This window comes from Cervus canadensis, chromosome 10 (assembly GCF_019320065.1).
Source record: "Cervus canadensis isolate Bull #8, Minnesota chromosome 10, ASM1932006v1, whole genome shotgun sequence".
Taxonomy (NCBI): Eukaryota; Metazoa; Chordata; class Mammalia; order Artiodactyla; family Cervidae; genus Cervus; species Cervus canadensis.
Genome location: NC_057395.1, coordinates 74,677,786 through 74,697,130, shown reverse-complemented (window position 1 = coordinate 74,697,130; position 19,345 = coordinate 74,677,786). Strand labels below are relative to the sequence as shown.

At 50.0% G+C, this 19,345-nt stretch overlaps 1 protein-coding gene across 4 annotated transcripts in view; it reads left to right on the top strand.

The window, feature by feature from the left end:
• Window positions 1-19,345, top strand: part of SULF2 (sulfatase 2) — a 127,151-nt gene that overhangs the window by 20,944 nt on the left and 86,862 nt on the right. For all 4 annotated transcript variants that reach the window (XM_043480032.1, XM_043480031.1, XM_043480033.1 and 1 more), the window contains exon 2: window positions 8,506-8,775. In XM_043480032.1, the coding sequence (XP_043335967.1) occupies window positions 8,601-8,775 (175 nt within the window). In that variant the 5' untranslated portion in view covers window positions 8,506-8,600. The remainder of the gene's footprint in view (window positions 1-8,505; window positions 8,776-19,345) is intronic.

Genomic DNA, 19,345 nt, shown 5'->3' with positions numbered 1-19,345 from the left:
GGTGAGGGGTGCTCTGAAGAGAACAGACCTTGGATGAGGCCAGGACTCAGGGAGACCTCTGCGGGGAAGGAGGGGAGAGGACCTCCCTGTCCGCTTTAGGCTCCACCGATCCAGACCCGGGGAACAGTCTGTTTTTCTTGGCAGGTGAGGAAACTGGGGCAGATCAGAACCAGAATTCAGGACTCCCATGCCCACATTTCTTCCCCTTTTCTGCACCACCGTCCTCTCGTCAGCAAATAAGGAGAAGGAAGGTCTGCCTGTGATAAGGCAGAGGGGGGCCCAGGCCAGGGGCTAGTGGCTGCGTTGTCAGATGTCTGTACACGGAGGCAGACGGTGTCCGGGAAGCCGCCTGAATCAACTCTCTGCCCCCAGCCTGCTCTACCGGTTGGGCTCATTCGGTTGCAAGTGACCAAGAAAGCAATTCCGAGTGACCTAAGAGAGCAGGAGAATTTGATTCACGTTCTCAGAGAGTCAAAGTGTGAGAAAGTGACCCTAAAGGAAAGAAGAGCCCTCAAAGCCACTGAAGGACATAGAAGAATCCCTGGGTGCCCAAAACAAAGACCCCGGAGTGGATCTTCCTCCTTCGGGCTTAGCCAGATCCATGGTCTCGAATGTTGGCAAAACCCAAGAACGTTCTATTTTGAAGCTGTGTTTTCTTCTATCTGGTGCCTTCATTCCAACTCTACATGAGGCAAGATGGCATCAGAGACTTCCCTCATCCTTGTGGTGGACCGACATGGACCAAGTTAGCCGGCTGGAAATAAGAGGCACCTCTTCCTAGTCAGACCAAAGCACCTGGATTGGTCTGCTGGACTGGTCACTGAGGCAGGGGGTTCAGAAGGCTCGGACGGGCTCAGATCTGATAAAGGCTCTGCTCAGATATTTGAGTGTGTAAATATATGGTCCCTCACTTGGTATGCAAAACACTTTGATGCTCAGCTTCTCAAGACTTCAAGTTATATCATTTTTAAACTTTCTTTGAGCTCGCTCTATAATCCATGACTCCATTCTAAGAGTTCACCTGTGGTTTATCATTATTTCCGGTCTTGTTTTCTGACACTTCTCACTGTTCGCTGGACTCTTTCGACTCCAGCTTCTGATATGTTGACTCCTTAGAATGTCAGCTCCATGAGGGCAGATATTTTTTTTTTCTTTCACTATTTTACATGCAGTGCCAAGAACTATGCCTGGCATAGAGCAGGCGTTTGAGAATCCCTTGGCAGATGAATAGTTGTGCAGGCAACTGGGTTCTTGGGCTCTTCTCTTTATGCCCTAATTTCCTTTCCAGATCCTGAGCCCTCGTCTTGAAACCTGATCTTTCCCTCCATCCTCTGAGGACCCTTCTGTTTCTTGTCCTGCGGGCTTGGTTCTCTGCTGAAATTCCAAGGACAGTTACAGAGAGCCACCTGACCCTTGGACTTGGTTCAGCGAAACAGAGAGAGTCTGTGGACTGTAGATAGCAGGAGCTCCTGTCCTTTCTTTGACAGCCCTGGAGAGGAGGAGAGGAGGACAGCCAAGCTTCCTCTCCCCAGCAAGGGGAGATGCGGGGGGAGTGTAAGGTTTACCAGGTGTGCATGTGTCATACTCTGTCTAGACAGTTTCTAGGCTCTCGAGGTTCGGGACCACACATCTCACTCCTCCCACAACGCCTGCTACTTGCTGAAGCTATTTCCCCTGCCTGAGGCACTCTGTCCTCCACGCCTTCTTCAGAGTCTACCCAAATCCTCTGGATTTTTCAGAACTTTGTTCCTCTTAGGCTTCTCAAACGTTTCTCTGTAAGGACTCCTCCACGCAGCCATCCCTGCCTGCCCGCAGATCAACAGTTCCCCCTTTTTCTTCCTGTTTCTACAACACATTTAACCTCAGCTTCTAGTATCATATGTCAGTTTCCAAGTAAACGGAGGAGTCAAAAGAGGACTCTGGGGTCAGGGTATCTGGGGAATGCTATCTCCGGCACGCTATCCGCTTGCTTTGTCAGCACAGGTACCCTGCAGGAAACAGATGGTGCCTCCCACAGAGATGTAAAATGAATAATACAGATCTCTGGGGCTAGAGGACAGTGGGGACCATTCGCTGGAACCTGGCAAGGGCCACCCACAGGAGCCGTGGCCTTCAGTGGAGTAATAGAGGAATATGCTCAGTTCCTAGCAACTGGGCAGGGAAGATACCTGGAAATTACCCAGGCCTTTCTCTCCTCCTATCCTCCCTTCCCTGGGCAGTGTTTCCTTTAGCCAAACCCAGCCAGGAGCCAGACAGCACAGAGCTTGTTGATGTGGTCCAGCCAAGTGAACCTCCTGGGGCAGAGGAAAGAGAGGAGAGAAGATGAGGAGGGGGTCAGTCAAGGGATAACATTCAGCATCCAAACAGCAGGACCTTGGGAAAGTTCTCGAACTTCTCCATGCCCTCAGCTTCCTCACCCACAACTGGAGTGTCCTAACGTTATCGTAAGGTGACCTGAGTTAACACAGGAAAAGTGTTTAGTTTTGGTCGAGTTCTGCAATAAGCAGAATTAAATAATTAAAATTTAATTGTAATTCTTCCTCATTATTCCTTTAGGGTATTTACTGTGTTGATCTGGGCATTTTCCTATAGCAAATGACAGCCCCAATTCAGATCAGCTTAAGCAACAAAGGGTGCTTGCTTGAACTTGTAACTGGCTCCAAGGTGCAGCTTGGTTCAGCCCACCAACACCAGCGTCCTCTCTCAGGCTCCAGTTGGTGGCTGCGCTGGGCTTGCCCGGTTCCAGCACTCAGCATCCACCCTGCTGTTTCTTACTTCTCTCTCATTGGCCAGGCTTGGGTCACGTGTCTGTCTCTGGGCCAGTCATTGGAACTAAAGAGATGGAACGTGCTGACTGGCTCCACTTGGGTCACATGTTCTAGCCTGTGTTCAAACTGCACATAAGTAGAAAAGGGAGTGGTCAGTGCCGCCATCTGAGTTTCCCTGGTGGCTCAGATGGTAAAGAATCTGCCTGCAATGCAGGAGATCGGGTTTGATCCCTGGGTTGGGAAGATCCCCTGGAGAAGGGAATGGCAACCCTCCAATATTCTTGCCTGGAGAATTCCAGGGACAGAGGAGCTTGGCAGGCTATAGTGCATGGGATCGCAAAGGGTTGGACACCACCGAGCGACTCTTTTTAGCGCCTCCAAGCACAGCTAGGGTCCAGTTACCAGAAGGGAGAAAATGCTTTGCCAAGTCAGTATTATCTTCAATGTCTGCTGTGTTCCAAGCACTGTTTCAGGTGTTGGGTTGGGCTTCCCTGCTGGCTCTGACGGTAAAGAATCCACCTGCCATGCCAGAGACCTGAGTTCAATCCCTGGGTTGGGATGATTCCCTGGAGAAGGGAATGGCTGTCCACTCCAGTGTTTTTGCCTGGAGGATTCCATGGGCAGAGGAGCCTGGCAGGCTACAGTCCCTGCGGTCGCAAAGAGTCAGACACGACTGAGTGGCTATCGATAGAGATGTGAACAAAGCTGACAAGAATCCATCCCGTCGAAGAACTGACGTTCTTGTAGGGGAGACTGACAAAAAAAATGAGTAGAATATGTAGCTGTCAGAGGTGGTAGAGCTTTCTGTTTTAACCTGCAGAGGTGAAATTTGAGCAAAGACCTGAAGGTGAGGAAAGGGCCATGAAGAGATCTGAATGAAGGCTGTGGGCAGAGAGAACAGCACGTTCAAAGGCCCTGGGGTGGGGACATGCCTGGCTTGGACAAGGAGCAGGACAGGTGCCGTGTGACCAGAGTCAAGTGGGGAAGGGCGGGGAATGGAGGTGATAAGGTCAGATGGGGGTAACAGAAGGCATAGGGTCTTCTAGGCCTTTTGGAGGGCTTGGGAGTTTTATTTGGCATGAGGTGGGAGCCCTGGAGGGCATTTCTGTGGAGGAAGACAAACTTCTGTCTTTAACAGGATCCTTCTGCCTGGTTGATAGAAGGAGTTGAGTGTGGAAGCAGGGAAGCCAGTTAGGCTGTCATAATCCAGACACGTAACCCTAAAAACTTACTTTTGTAAAGTGAGTGAAGGAAGACGTGGCTCACGGTCTGGCCCTCTGGACCACGTAGGAGGGTCCCCAGGGTCTGGGACAGGGGCTCTGGGGATCTCCACATCCCACAGTTTCCTTTATTCTCACTTCCTGCCGATCAACTCCTCCTCCTGCTTCTGGCCACTTTTTCCTCTCCCGCTCCTGCTCGCTGATTGCTCCCGAACTCTTCTCAGCCACTCTTGTTGAGTTTGGGGATCCTCAGAGGAACATAGCCATGTGGGTCTTCCCAGACAAGCCTGTGTGAGGTCCCAGGCAGTTCCCCAAAGCTATGATGCCGAGACCTGCTCCTCTCTGCAAATCAGATAAATCCAGAAGCAAGAGTGATATTTCTGAACACTCGGGGCATTCGGCTTTTCCAGTGATGTCTTCTTGGGCCGATGCAGCTTTGCCAAGGTCTGTGAGAAAGACACAGGATGAAGAGCAGGAAGGGAATCCAGCTGGTGGAAATAAGCAGAGAGGTCCGAGGGATGGACAAAGTGTCACTCAGCTGGTGTTGCACAGATTCACCAGATATGCGCTCACTTCAGCCTCTCTGAATCTTTACTAAGAAGGAGAAAAATGGAGGCAGAATCCCTTGTGTCATTTTAATTGATTTCTTCAGCATCCAGAGAGAGGCTGGCACCAGGCCAGGGGAAGTGGGAGCTGGGGGAATTCATCAAAAATTGACCTACTGATGACTTGAGCTGATGAAGTAATTAGCTCCTGTTATTCTCTGATCTCTGGTCGTGGAGTTTTGACTCCCATCCAGAGGATCAGCATCCTGGCTGGAAGGCTAGAGCTGCCCAGGAGCGGAGGGGAAGAGCCTCAGGGTCCCAGGAAGAGTCCAGTCGACCGTATCCCCCAGCTCCACCCACCATCTGACCCGGGCCCCCTGTTCCTCCGTATCACAGGCCCAGAGCCAAAAAGACCCTCCAAGGGCACCTGGCCTCCTGCTGCTTCAGAGGCAAATGAGGAAACTGAGATTGGGAGACCTTTAGAAAATTACCTAGAAATCTGCTTCCAGGAGGTTCTCGTTGAGTTGCTGACTCCAGCCAGACTGGGTTTAAATCCCATCTCTGCCCCTTGTTTGGCCATATGATCGTGGGAGAGCACTTTTATTAAAATTCTCTGTGCCTCAGCCTCTTCATCCATAAAATGATGATAATATCGATGGGCAGATATGCTTATTAAATAAGTTGATATGTGTGTAAAATGAGAGTTGCTGTTTGTAGGGCGCCCCTTAGAAATTCTCTCGCTGCTATTTTATCACTCGATGTCCATCTGAAGGAACATAAATGTGCTTTTTTTTTTATTTAACTGTAGCTGATTTATAATATTGTGTTAGTTTCAGGTGTACGGCTTCAGATTCTTTTCCACTATAGGTTGTAACAAGATACTGAATATAGTTCCCTGTTCTATAGAGTAAACCTGTGGTTATTTCATGTATAGTGGTGTGTACCTGTTAATTCCACACTCCTAATGTGTCCCTCACCCCTCCCATTTCCGCTTGGGTAACGATTAATTTGTTTGCTGTGTCAGTGAGTCAGTTTCTGTTTCATAAATAAGGTCATCTGTATGAGTTTTTTAGATTCCACATTAAGTGATACCAAATGATAATTATCTTTCTCTGACTTGCTCCACTTAGTATGATGGTCTTTAGGTTCATCCGTGTTGCCTGCAAGTGGCATTACTTCCTTCTTTTTGTGACTGAGTAGTATTGCACGGTATAATATATCCCACATTTTTATCCATTCGCCTGCCGATGGACATTTAGGCTGTTCCCATGTCTTGGCTATTGTTGAACAGTGCTGCTATGAACATAGAATGCATGTATCTTTTTTAATTATAGTTTTGTCCAAGTGTATGTCCAGGAGCGGGATTGCTGGATCACGCGGTAACTCTTTTTTAAAATTTTAAGGAACTTCCATTCTCTTTCCTACTGTGGCTGCAGCAATTTACATCCCCATCAACAGTGCAGGAGGGGTCCCTCTTTTCCACGCCCTCTCCAGCATTTATTTTTTGTAGATTTTTAATGATGGCCATTCTGAAAAGTATGAAGTGATACCTCATTGTGGTTTTGATTTGCATTTATCTAATCATTAGCAACACGAAGCACCTTTTCATGTGCCTCTTGGCCATCTGTATGTCTTCTTTGGAGAAATGTCTATTTAGGTCTTGTGCCCATTTTGTGATTGGGTTGTTTGCTTTTGTTGTTGTTCAGTCATCAAGTCATATCTGACTTTGCGATCCTATGGACTGCAGCACACCAGGCTTCCCTGTCCTTTTTTCCCTGTTTGCTTTTGAATGTCCATTCTAGTGGGCCAACTGGTGTGCCAGTCAAGAGCACATTTCAAGTGCAAAGCACCAGGCAGTCTTCTTTGTTTCCTGAAGGGGGGTGGGACATGGACTGATAACATGATTCGAAGACCCCCTCCCATGATCTGGGGCAATTCAAGGACCACTAGAATCTTCGGCATGTCTCCTTTGAACCCTCTCAAGCGTCCCATTACCTCCAGCAGAAAGTCTCCCGATGGTGCTAAAGTGCTTTGTCGCCTTTCAACACCTGCTTATTTCCAGCAAATAGAGAGACAGTGAAGACGTGGGAGCCGCCAGCCCAGGGCTCAGCTTAGAGCATTAAATGTGAACTTGAAGCTGTTAGCTGGGGCAGCGCGGTTTCTGCTCTTTGACTTTGTGTGGTTAGTTCTACAGGGAAAGGACAGGGCTGTTTTATTTATGCTTGGGTAGAAAGTTTTCTTTTTCAAAATACTGTGTTTATGCCTTCTTTTTTTTTTTTAAGGATTCTTTTGATGTGGACCATTTTTAAAGTCTTTACTGAATTTGTTACAATATTGCTTCTGTTTTATGTTTTGGTGTTTTGGCCGGGAGGCATGTGGGATCTTAACTCGGGGACCAGGGCTTGAACCTGCAGCCCCTGCATTGGAAGGCAAAGTCTTGTCTAAGTGACCGGAAAAAGCCATGGGTCTGAGAGCAATTGGGAGGACGGGGGAGAGGTGGGCAGGGGCTGGATCACACCCCCCCACCCCATAAGGCTTGCTGGGAGTTTGCATTTTGTACCCTGAGCCCTGAGAAGCCAGGGGAGGGTCTGAACGGGTGAGTGACAGGGCTGGGACTAAGGTGAGCTGATCACCTTGCACCTGGCCACCTGGGCCCTGAGAACCTCCCTGGTCTCGCCTTACCCAGGCCTTGTGAGTTGCATGTTTGGATCTGAATTTTAGGAAGACCCTGCTGGCTCCTCCGAGAGGATGGAGGTGGGAACAGCGGGTGGGGGAGGAAGTGGGATTCCCCGTAGGCAGCTGGTGCCATCCCCAGGTGGGGTCACACAGGCCACACACCCCCCGCTGCGGACCCTGGGATCTTCGATGAGTTCCCCGAGCCATGGCTTGGGGCGAGGCAGGGTTCCCCGCAACAGCAGGGGCAGACGGAGTCCTTCAAGGTCGTGGGGACGGTGACTCAGGTCGGCAAGCTTGGTTTCCTCCCAACACCTCTGCTTGCTCGCTCTTTCTCTCGTTTTAAATAGATAAGACCAAAATGTCTATATCTGGACAGGAGTTGAAGGCTCATTTCCTCAAGAAGTTAAAAAATGACTGCAGAGAGCAAAGAGCAGAGCGAGATCTGAGACCCGCCTGAGTCCAGTTTAGCCACCCCGCCTTCCTTCCCCCGCCTGTTGCTGGTGACCCCATCTGACCGCAGTCAGGGGGCTGACCAGGATCACAGGGGACCGTGACACTTCTCCTCCCTCAGCTGCGAGCTCTCGGTTTTCTCTGTTGTCATTTTGTTTTGCAACGTAAGGCCAATATAAACATCTTACCCCATCACAGGACCTGTTGACAGGTGACCTTTGTGAACACCTGCCCCTTGGGTTGAGTTCTTCAACAGTCATGTCTCCCCGTTTTATTCATGGGGAAACTGAGGTTCCTCACTGGCTTATTGATGGGGAGACCTGGCTGGTGAGTGATGGAGCCGAGACTAAAATACAGAGTCGCCTAGCCTAGAGCATCAGCCCGGCTCGCCCAGACCCCTCCCTGAATCACACGCTACCTGAGAGCTGGGGGTGCATCCGCTCATCTCAGCATCCTCCGTGGTGCTGGCAGAGAAGAGATGACCAGAAATGTCTGCTCTCCCAGACTTTTCCCTTTCCTTTCACTGCGGGTTGATTTGTCTTGCGTTGGTTGGAGGGTTCAGAGGCAGACTGACTACCTGACTTGGGACCTGGGCTCACACAGACACATCCAGAGGATGGCTGAGTCCAGGGGAGGAATGCTTTCTGCAGAAGTGGTCTCTGGAGGCGTTCCTGCCGGCCTCTTCCCTGAGCCAGTTGCAAATAACTTTTCTTGCAACTTTAACCGAATTGGGTTTTTGCTCTGCTCTAGCTATCGCTGATCAAAGAAGCTCTCACTGCCCCTGCCAGAAGCCATCAAAGAAATCATGATACAGCTTGTGGCCTAATGCGCTTCCTCTTCCTCTAGGTCCGTGAGTAAAGAGGGAAGAGAAACAAAGCCACGGAGCACAGCTCCAGACTCCTGCATCCCGCCAGAAGTAAGGGGATCCGCAGAAACGTGACATGGCCCCGGCCGGCGTCCTGCTTTGCTTGCTCTCTGCAGCGGTCTTCTGCCTACTGGACGGAAGCGCGGCTTTCCTGTCCCACCACCGCCTGAAGGGCAGGTTTCAGAGGGATCGCAGAAACATTCGTCCCAACATCATCCTGGTGCTGACGGACGACCAGGACGTGGAGCTCGGTAAGCGCCCAGCTACTGGCAGGCGGCATCCCCCAGGCTCACCATGCTGGGTCTCGGGCCCTGATGCAGATGCTCGGGTTGACCCTGCAGAGTTCATGTCTAATGGACTGAACTGAGTCCCAGGGTTGGCCCCACGCACAGGGACGCACAGCTGGGTCCCCAAGGTTAGGGGTCTCCCACCTTTTCCTAATGCAGACCCATTCCTAGATTCCTCCAAAGTCCTAAGGAAAAGAGATGTTATGACCAGTTGATGACTTGTTGTCCAATTTCTACTGAGAACCTACTATGCTCCAGGCCACATTCTAGGACCTGGAACTTCAGTAACAAGTCAGGCAGGCAGTCTCTAGTCTCATGGAATGTGGGAGACAGATAATCAAGGTCACTGCTAGTTCACATGGAAGATCATTTCAAGAAGGGAGAAACACTCTGGGGTAACTGTAGAGGATTCTGGCTTGCGGTGATGGTCGGAGCTACTTTGGATTAGTAATCAAGGAGGGCCTCTCAGAGGAGGTGATATTTGAGCTGATGCCAAACAAAAGGGGGGAGCCAGCCTGGGCAGCATGTGTGTGTATTTCATGTGTGTGTACACATACACCTGCAAATGTGGACCATTATTCAACCCATCTTAACAGGTGGCACCAGTCTTAACCCAAGGAAGGGTGGGCTCAGCCTTCCTTGGTGGCATCTCGGGAAAGGGAGGGTGGCCACTACTGCCAGTGACCCAACTCAGTTTACAGGGATGGTGGCTTGGGAGGGTAAGGGTGGTCGCCTCTCATCCTGAACTGTTTCCCCTCTGGTCCTGTGGGCTCCAGGTAGAGCAAGCGAGGAGAAGGGCCTTGACGAGATGGGGCTCGGTTACAGCAGGACACTCTCCCTGATCCCTCACACAGGCCGCCGGTCGTGTCCTTGCTTCACTGTGGAAACCCTCCTGGACTCCTCCCTCTCCCTCCTAAGCGAGCCCTGGGCTCCTCCACCCAGCTGGACACCTTCATCTTCATGAGGCATCTCTCACCACATTTTCACTCACTTGAGAAGTTTCCATCCATGAGGCCATCAGGAGTGAGGCCCCCAGAGTCAATCAGCTGGACCTTCTGCTCCCTGGGGTCAAATTCCACTTACACTTCCAGCTCACCTTTGAGGGTGTCTCTCAGTGTCAGCCCTGTTCTCCTTTACTTGTGTCTTCTCCCCCTTCAAATTCACTGATTTTACCGTTTCCATTTCTCCACGTGAAACCCCACACAGCGCTACCCTTGAGATCTATCAGGTGAGGCGCAAATGCAAATCACGTATGTAATTCTAAAGTTCCTGATGGCTACACTTGGAAAAAAAAGTAAAAAGAAGCTGGGGAAATTAATTTTTTAAAGACCCAATATATCTAATTTATTGTCCTCTTAACATGTAATCAATATAAAAACATCATTAATGGCATAGTTTATATATTTCATATTGCTTTTGAAATCTGGCATATACACTTAGAAGACAGCTGAGAACCAGCCCCCTTGCCAGTTCAGTAGGTTGTGTGTCTACAGTACTAGACAGCATACACGCCCCTGTGCGTTTTCCTTCTACTGTAAATCGGACTTCCCCGTCTTGCTAACAGTGATGACGATAGACATGGTAGACCATCCTACCTTGTACTGTGAAAATCGGGGCAAAGCCTTCCAAGCACAGAGTACAGCGTGTGCAAAGGCCCTGAGGCAGAGCCAAGGAGATCGATGTGGCCAGAGCCTGGGAAGGGTCATAAGATGACCCAGGAGAGAAGGAAGGGAACCAGATTGTGGAGGCTCCCGTGGGTTGTGGTGAGGAGTGCCACAGTTGACCAGGTGAGGGGTAGGCTTTTAGCTTCTCTCCCCTATCGAAGGAAAACTGAATATTGTTGGTGGCAACAAATTTAAAGGTTGACCAGAAAAGCCTTTGCAGTCAAACATAAGATTGTGGTGACGATCCAAATGAAAACCTACACCCTTTTTGAAATCAGTCTTTTAAGCACCAAGAAAAGGTGGTTTATATGCATCCAAGCCACTCCCTTTTAATGATTTGTATTAATGATCACAAGTATAGATGTTTCTCAGGGAGTTGATTGGTGCAGAAACAATTTGCAGCCAGAAGCAATCATAGCCTAGGGCTTTTATTGACAGTTTGATGCATAGGACACCTGTTTCTCAAACCAGTCAATCCTAAAGGAAATTAACCCTGAATATTCATTGGAAGGACTGATGCCGAAGCTCCACTACGTTGGCCACCTGATGCAAAGAGCTGACTCACTGGAAGAGACCCTGATGTTTGGAAAGATCGAAGGCAAAAGGAGAAGGGGGCAGTAGAGGATGAGGTGGTTAGATAGCATCACTGACTCAATAGACATGAATCTGAGCAAACTCAGGGAGATAGTGGAGGGCAGAGGAGCCTGGCATGCTGTAGTCCATGGGGTCTCAAAGAGTTGGGCACGACTTAGTGACTGAAAAACTCCCCAGCAGCATTTAGAATGAGCCAAATTTGATAACCGTGGGGAGCCTATAGAATGTGGCCATGGGACCGTGAGTTTTGTTTCTGGCAGAATTCTGCAAAGAGCGCTCACAGGCAGCACCTGACCTCAGCACACCTTGGTCATGTCTCGTGGGGTCCCTCAGGCTGTTTCCATCATAGTTATGCCTGAGAATTCAAGACTCCCCGGACGCTTATTCATGCATTCAATAGATATTGATTAAGTGCACCGTGCTGGGAGCAGAGGGGCTGGGGGAGGATCCCTCCAGCTGGAGAGAACAGGAAAGGCAAAGACAGAAATGAGCTTGGTGGGTCAGGACAGAAAGAAGGCCTGTGAGCTGGAGCGGTGAGAGCCGGGGTGAGTGGAGGGAGATGAGGCCAGGTTGTGGGGGACCTTGTCATCATGGTAATGATTTTGAGTTTTATTCATAATGGAATGGACATCAGGGAGGGCTGTGACCTGCCTTATGTTCCAATAGGATCCCTCTGGCTGTTATGTTGAAATCAGGTGCCAGTAGAAGGACAGGGCCACAACGGGGCAGGCGAGGATGGGAGCTGGGACCAGGGCAGGAACAGTGAATCCCGAAGACGTGCGTGAATGGGTGGATGGCTGGGGGACGGAGGACGAAAGGAGATCCTAGATTTTTTACCTTAATCAAGGCTGATGATTGACTGTCCACTCTTAGGAGCACCAAATTTTTGCTGCAGCTGCATGATCTAATGAAGTCTCATGTCAGAATCTGATTGTAGGTTTGCACCTGTGACTCTCGAACAAAGCATATGCAGATATAAGGAAGGGAGCTTCGGGCATGATGAGGACGTGGAGAGAGGAAAGCAGAGAAAACCAGGGCGAACTTAAAACGCCTAGATCCCTCCTTTTCCTTTGAATGCGGAGACTGAAGCCTAGAGAAACTAAGTCACTAGTCCAAGGCCACACAGCTAGGATGTGGCCAAATAAGATTTGAACCCAGAGCCTGTGGTCTTAACCACAGCTTGACTTAACCGGTCCCTTGGGATCGCTATTGAGTTGTTTCTAGATTGGGAGTGCATTTGTTAGTAGCTTTCACTGTTACCAATACTGTTGTCAAAGAAAAATATTTTTTAAAATATTTGCTTATTTGGCCGTGTCAGGTCTTAGTCGTGGCATGCGGGATTTTTGTGGTTCCCCACGGACTTCTCTCTAGTCGGGGCGTGCAGGCTCTAGAGCATACAGGCTCAGTAGTTGTGGCACACAGGCTTAGTTGCCCCCCAACATGTGGGATCTGAGTTCCCTGACCAGGAATTGAACCCACATCCCCTGCACTGGAAACCGGATTCTTAACCACTGGACCGCCAGCGAAGTCCCCAAGAACGTCTTTATGCATGCATCTTTGCATCAGCGAGCGAGGATTTCTGAAAGATAAATCCCAGGAAGTGGATGCAGTGGGTGTGGAGCCCGCGTGCTCGGTGACATCTGTCAGTTTCCTCGCCTAGCACCCACTTGCACAGATCGGTCTTCTCTTCCACGAAGGAGCCAGTCCCTCCAGCAGCGTTTGGAGGAGACTGTGCTGCTTTCAGGAGGTGAGGGATGATGGCAAGGTGGTGGTGGGGGGAGGGTGGGCTTTTTATAAACCACCAGACAGACCCAGATCAATAATGCATGCTCCCCAAAAGGCCAGCACATTATCTCACAGTCAGCAACAACTGGCACGCGGAGGGTGGTCCTAAAAAATTTATCATCTGCTATTTTCTGCTCATCCAGGCGGCAGTTCTGACAGTTCTCGGGGCTGGAGCCTTCTCGACTAAGATAATTCCAGGCTTTCTTCCAGTCCCGGGGCGGAGAAGAGCCGTCCATCCTAATTAGGGTCTGGATGAGAGATCTGGTATGGGACAGAGCACAGAAGAAGGGCTCTTCCTGCCTCTGAATTGATTGCAAGGGGGGTGCTGAATCTTTTTTTTTTTTTCCTTTCCTTTTTCCCTACATGCATTTGATGTGCCTCCGTGAGTGGTCACTTGGAAGTGTCCATTGCCAGGGGGCCAGGTTCTAGGACATATTGGTCAGAAAGTGGTCTCCACTATCAATATATTTTGGGGGACAATCCCCCTGTGTTTGGATGACTCTTAGAGATCGGTAGGGTCTTGGCTGCCATCTTCACTAGGAGGGTGGAACAGGGAGAAACATACGGAAGCCAAGGTCTCATTTGCATGGTGTCCTTCAAATAGGCTTTGAAACCGGTGGAATCCGCCTGGGTTTCTGGTTTAATTCAATCCAGACAAACCCTTGGTGAGCCTCCAGGGCCGGGACAGGCTCTGAGACACCAAGATTAGTTGGACACGGTCCTTGCCTGAAGCAAGAGAATATTTGCAACATCCCAGAGCCGTCTGTTCTATTACTTGAACTGGATTTACTTTTTGAAGCTTAAGTATTATTTGAAAAGGAAGCTTTAATTACGACTGTACATGAAAAAGTAGTATTCACTGCCTGCAGTAAAAGGTCACTGCAAAACCAAGTCTAATAAGAACAGCAGTGTTGTTATATTTCGGCAAGATGCTGTCTCCCATGGGGCTGAGGCCAGAATGGCTTTGTTATAAAAGGTGATGGGCAGTTTTGAGAGAGGAGTTCAAGGGGAAGTAGCCCCTCCCTGAGACTTTCTCCTTGACCTAATCAGCAGGTTGGTGATTGGAAAAGAGGAAAATTTTCTGGAGTCTGATCACACGTTTTGACTGTTGGGGCCATGCTTATATGGGTGCCACCTGGCAGTAACTCTTGTGTCTGAGGGTTACGGAAACAGGCTGCAAGTATCAGGCATTGATGCTTCGCTGCCCATTTTCCTGGGGTCCACAACAGGTTGGAACAAGGTGCCTTTCAGAGACCTCCTCAGTTTGCTAGGTTTCAGGTGTGGCACTCATGACTACATGATCTGCGGATCAGATGTTCACCATTAAAAGAATCCTTTGTCTCTCAGAATATCTTTCAATGAAAGTACTCCAATAGAGATGTAAAGATGAGAACTCTCTAGCCAAACAGCTGGGTTCAAACTCTCGTTCTGCTGCTGACTGTGTGGCCTTGAGAAAGTTACTTAACCTCTCTGGGCTTCTGTTTGCTCATCTGTAACATGGAGGAAGATCTATGAACCTAACCTTCTTGGTGAGGACTTAATATCCTGGAGCCCCAGGGATGGGGCCAACCTTCACATGAACCACGAAGCCTGGGAGAGGGATACACTAAAATCAGATTTCAAGAACTGGTGCCAGAAGAGGGCAGAATGGCTGGAGTGCCGTCAAGTCCAGAAGATGCCCACGGCACCCCCGTAGGGCTCTCTCCGAAGCCAGGTACCCAAAGGGTGGACCAGACTCATTCATTCATGAGATGTGTGTTGAGCACCTACAATGTCCCGGGTGGGATCCAGTAGCCAATGAAATAGGCAGAACCTCTGCTCTCAGGGAGCTTGCATTCTAGGATAAGAGTTAATTTAAAAGATATGTAAAATATGTATTGGATTGGCCCCAAAAAAGTCATTTGGGTTTTTAAGAACATCATATGGAAAAACCTGAATGAACTTTTTGGCCAACCCAATACTATATGAGATAGTAAAAAGCTGTCAGAAGAAAACAAGGAAGGAAGGTCAGCAAGGAGGGGAGGGGAAAGGAAAAGTTGTGATTTTTATGTTGAGCAGCATGACTGAGAAGGGGGTACCTGGGCAAAGAAAGTTAGGGAATACGAGTCAAGGGGATTCCCCCCGGAAGAGTGTTCCAGGCAGAGAGCAGTGGGTGCAAAGGCCCTGGGGCAGAAGCGGTCCAGGCAGGCTCACGGAGCAGCCGATGGCCGCAGTGGGAGACCAGTGTGAGCAAAAGAGCCAGGGAGAGGTGAGGTCTGAGCGGCTACGGCTGGTAGTGGGAGAGCGGCTCAGGCGGGGTCTTTGCACCGGGGGAGGGCTGTGACTTCCTAAGTGACAGGACACCAGGGAATGACATGGATGTCGTGTGGCTTCTGTGTTCATTTTGACCTTTTGGCTACTTTATGGAGAACAGACTGAAGGGGTGCAATCAGAGCAGTGAGGGGCCTGCTGCAATAGTCCAGGCAGGAGATGGACCCCAAGAGAGGTCTACTGCAGTGGTCCAAGCACAAGATCCTGGCGGCTCAGACTAGGGTGGGCAAAGTGGTCAGACGCCACCCAGAGTTAGAGGGTGGCACTGACAAGATGTGCTAGTGATCTGATGTGGAGTGGGAGAGGAGTCCAGAATAACTCCAAGGTTTTGGCCTGAACATCTGGTGGGGGATTGGGGAGGGGGCGGGGGTGGATTTTCTGTTTACTGAGATGGGGAAAGCTATCTAGAGCTCAGTTCTAGACGCCAAGGCGGTCAACCTATAGAGTCAGAAGTTCAAGTGGGGAGGCCCAGGTCTGGATGGGCCAGGAGTGGGGGAGGGTGGGAATTATATGCAGATCAAGTACCTGTTCATGCTTTCCTGGGTCGGAGACCCACACCAGATGCTCAGATGGGCTGGTGATCCTGCAAATGGCAAGCCTGCAGCCTGGAGGGCTGTCTTGTGGGAGAGGCTGACTTGAGAAAGCGGCTTGGGAGGGCCTCTGGCCAGGCACTTGTTTGCCTCTTTCCATCTGTGAACACAAGGAAACCACACCCTGTACTGCAGACCGATATTCAGAAATCAATTCTAAATTGCAGGCTTGGGTGCTCTGCAGGAGCCAGATGGCTGGAAGCCTAGGATAGTGTGCCCAGATTCCGGACGCCAGATCAGTGGTAACTTCCAACACAAGCCTCTCTGAGATACCAGCTCCTGACATTCCTGCTGCTGCTCACTGGTGTTAGAAAAACATGTGGATGCAGGTCATTGAGGAGGAAGAGAGACTTATTTGGACCCACCCTGGTGTTCAACTTGCCAAGTACATTCCTGCAAGATCTTTTTTAAATTCAGCACCATTTAGGAGATCACTTAAATTTTGGAAGCTAAGTGTTTCAGGATTAGGTTTGGCTGTGGGTGAAAGAAAATACAAAATAACAGTGGCTTAAACAAGACAGAATTTTGCTTCTTAATCACATAAAAATGTTGGAAGTTGGCAGTTCAGGGCTAACATGGTGACTTCAACATTATAAGGGACTCAAGGTCCTTCTCTACTTATGTATTCTACTATTCTGATGGTGTGGCTTCCACCTTTAAGGTTACCTTCATGGCTCAGAATAGCTGCTGGATCTCCAGCTATCACAGCCGTATTCTAGATAGGAGGAGGAGGCAGAAGGGAAGAGAATGGACCTTTGAGTCAAGTCAGCTCCCTTTAGGAACCTCATCCCAGACATCACCCACAACACAGACAGAACTTACTAGTCACATGATGTCAGCAAGAAATACAGGACACATTCAAACCTAGATTATTCAGTGAGGGTTTAACTTTCTGCTCAGGTGTGAGCAAGTGTGGGGAAATCACCAATGATAGGGTAGCACTCAAGGCTAGTTAGTAACAGTGGGGTCACCTCTAAACCAAGACCAAGGGGGTAAGGTCAGCAGATGGTTACTGGGAACCTTGAGACACAGGGCCACCCAGTGAGAGTTGGCACCCTCTGTTGACACCAAGGGAGTGAGATGGAGGAATCCAGACCCTAATCTTAGCTCTTCCTTTTGCTGATCTCCTGCCAGGGCCCCCCATCAGCCAAACTCAGCCAAAGCCAGACTGTAAAGCCACTGGTGGGTACAGCCCATCCAGGTCAGATCCCTGGGCTGGAAAACTAAGCAGAAGGTGGTTCCAGAAGGTTAAAGGGAGGACCACTTCCACTGCAAGAGAGTCTAGGAAATGTAGTTTCCTAGCGGGGTGTGTTGAAGATTAGGGCCTGTTGATAAGAAACAAGGGGAAACACGTTGGCGGACAACCTGGGGTCTCAGCCACACCAGAGATCAGGAACAGGGGTCCCAGGAAGGGACAGCAACCCCAGCAGTGAATGTGTGGTTATGTGATGGGCACCCTGAGAAGGAGATACTCACATGGAAACCTGGGGGAGAAACATCCCAGGCAGGGAGGAACTGCTGAGAACTTTGAGGAGGGCAGCAGGACCTGGGGAGGGAGGGAGAGAAGGGTACGGGTGAGGGCAGAGAAGAGATGGAGGAAGGACCGGATTTTATTCTCAGGCCAATGGAAAGTGACTGAAATGTTCTGAGCAGGTCAAGCACGCATGATTCATGCTTTCAGTGGCTCTGGCTGCCGGTGGAGAAGAAGTGGGGGACAGGAACACAATCTGATAGACCAGTTGTCCCAGTGGGAGGTGATTGGGGGTGCTGCAGAAGGGAAGGGGGTAAGTGAGCAAGTTTTGTTTTGAAGGTCAGCACGCCTTGTTGATGGAGTACAAGTGGGAGGGGAGGGAAGGAGAATCAAGGATGACTGAGGTTGTTGGCTGAGCTCTTGGGCAGATGGTGGTGCCGTTTACCGAGATGGGAGACTAGGGGAGGAGGGATGGGTTTTCACACTTGGGACAGACGTCAGCTGCTTTGCCAACATCACCCACCAGGACAGTGGCTGGGTGACTGACTCTGTGGCCCACCCTGAAAAATGGGCAGAATACCTTGGAGAGGCTGCCTCATTGAGGCAATGGCCTCTGGCAGGGGCAGCGAGTTGGCAAATTATTAGTAAGAGGGACGTTTCTGGGTGGAGTTCCTCGGGGCGGAAATGACCAGTCATTGCTGGGCACCATTGTTATACCCATGACCTGCCCTGCCCCAGGGCACCTCCCCTCCATTGAGAAAGCCTGGGTTGGAATTTTTTCCCAGAAGCTTTTGCTGGCTCTGGTTTGCAGGGGAAAAAACACACTGCATGATTTTTCTCATTTTTTTCAGTCTAGTGTTCATTAACGAAATTCCATTACTGCCTCTTGAACATCTGCTTTAACTGATTTTGGGGTTAAGAACCAGTTTTAAGCCTTGGATTTTTATCGCTAAACTCAACAATAATATTTAACTTTATTTTGTAATCGCCGAGGGTCAGGAATGGTTCCTCCTCTGCCACCACCATGAGGAAACCTTATTTGAGAAGCGGGTCCCAGGAATCCAGTGGATTTTTCTGGATTGAGTTGCAGGCACAGCAGTTGTTGCCAACTGAAAGCAGTGAGAACGCTCCAACAGGAGGAGGGGGATCAAATGTAACTGCTCGGGAGACAGTGGAGTCCCTGGGCCAGAGGCAGCCTCTGATTGCTGCCGTTAGTTTCCCAGGCCTTGCCCTTGCCCTGCTGCTGGGGATAGAGCGCTTCTGGGGCCCTCGGTCTGATGGGGCCCAGCCCAATGTGGCCATTCAGCAGGTGTTGCCACGAGCTGGCAGCTCACAATCTGAGCCAGTGACATTGCAGGGATTCCAGGGACACTCACGGGCCAGCTGAGGGCCAGTCGAGGGCTGTCACTTAAATTCCAGCCTGGCAGGCAGCCACCTGCAGCTGGAGGCTGGTAGAGGACGGACGTGCTTCCCCACCTGTGGCCTGAGCTCATGACCCCCCACCCAGAGCCTGTCCAGGGCAAGGCTCTGTGCCAGCTTTTACTCAAACCCACCACCCCTCTACTCCCTCTTAAAGCCTGTTCTCTGTGGGTCTCCAGGCCACAGTGTTACTTTGTGAGTTTACTTAGCTGGTCAGTTCAGCTGGAATAGAACCAGCTAAGGGTTGCAAGGGCTTCCCTTGAGGGTCAGATGGTAAAGAATCCACCTGAGACCCAGGTTTGATCCCTGGGTCAGGAAGATCCCCTGGAGAAGGGCAAACCCAGTGCGGCAGGGCCAGGCCAGGACTGTGGGTGAGGGGAGTGGGCCTGATGGGGGCCATGCAGACTGCAGGGGGGCCCTTCTAAAACCAGCCTTGGCTACTCAGACCCACCCACCTGTGTGCCCATCAAGGCCGGATCTGTGTATTTTCATGCTAAGCCTAAAATCCAGATTGATGTGAAATCTCCTGAATAAAACTCAAAAGTTAGCAATTAATTCAAATTTTTAACCACTTCCGAGCAGACCTAAATCCAACAACATGCAGACAAGAGTCTGTCCGGAGACGCTCAATTTGTGAACTCTGTGTTACACTATATATAGTTGGGAGCTACTGTAATTTGCATTTTTAAAAGCTAACATGT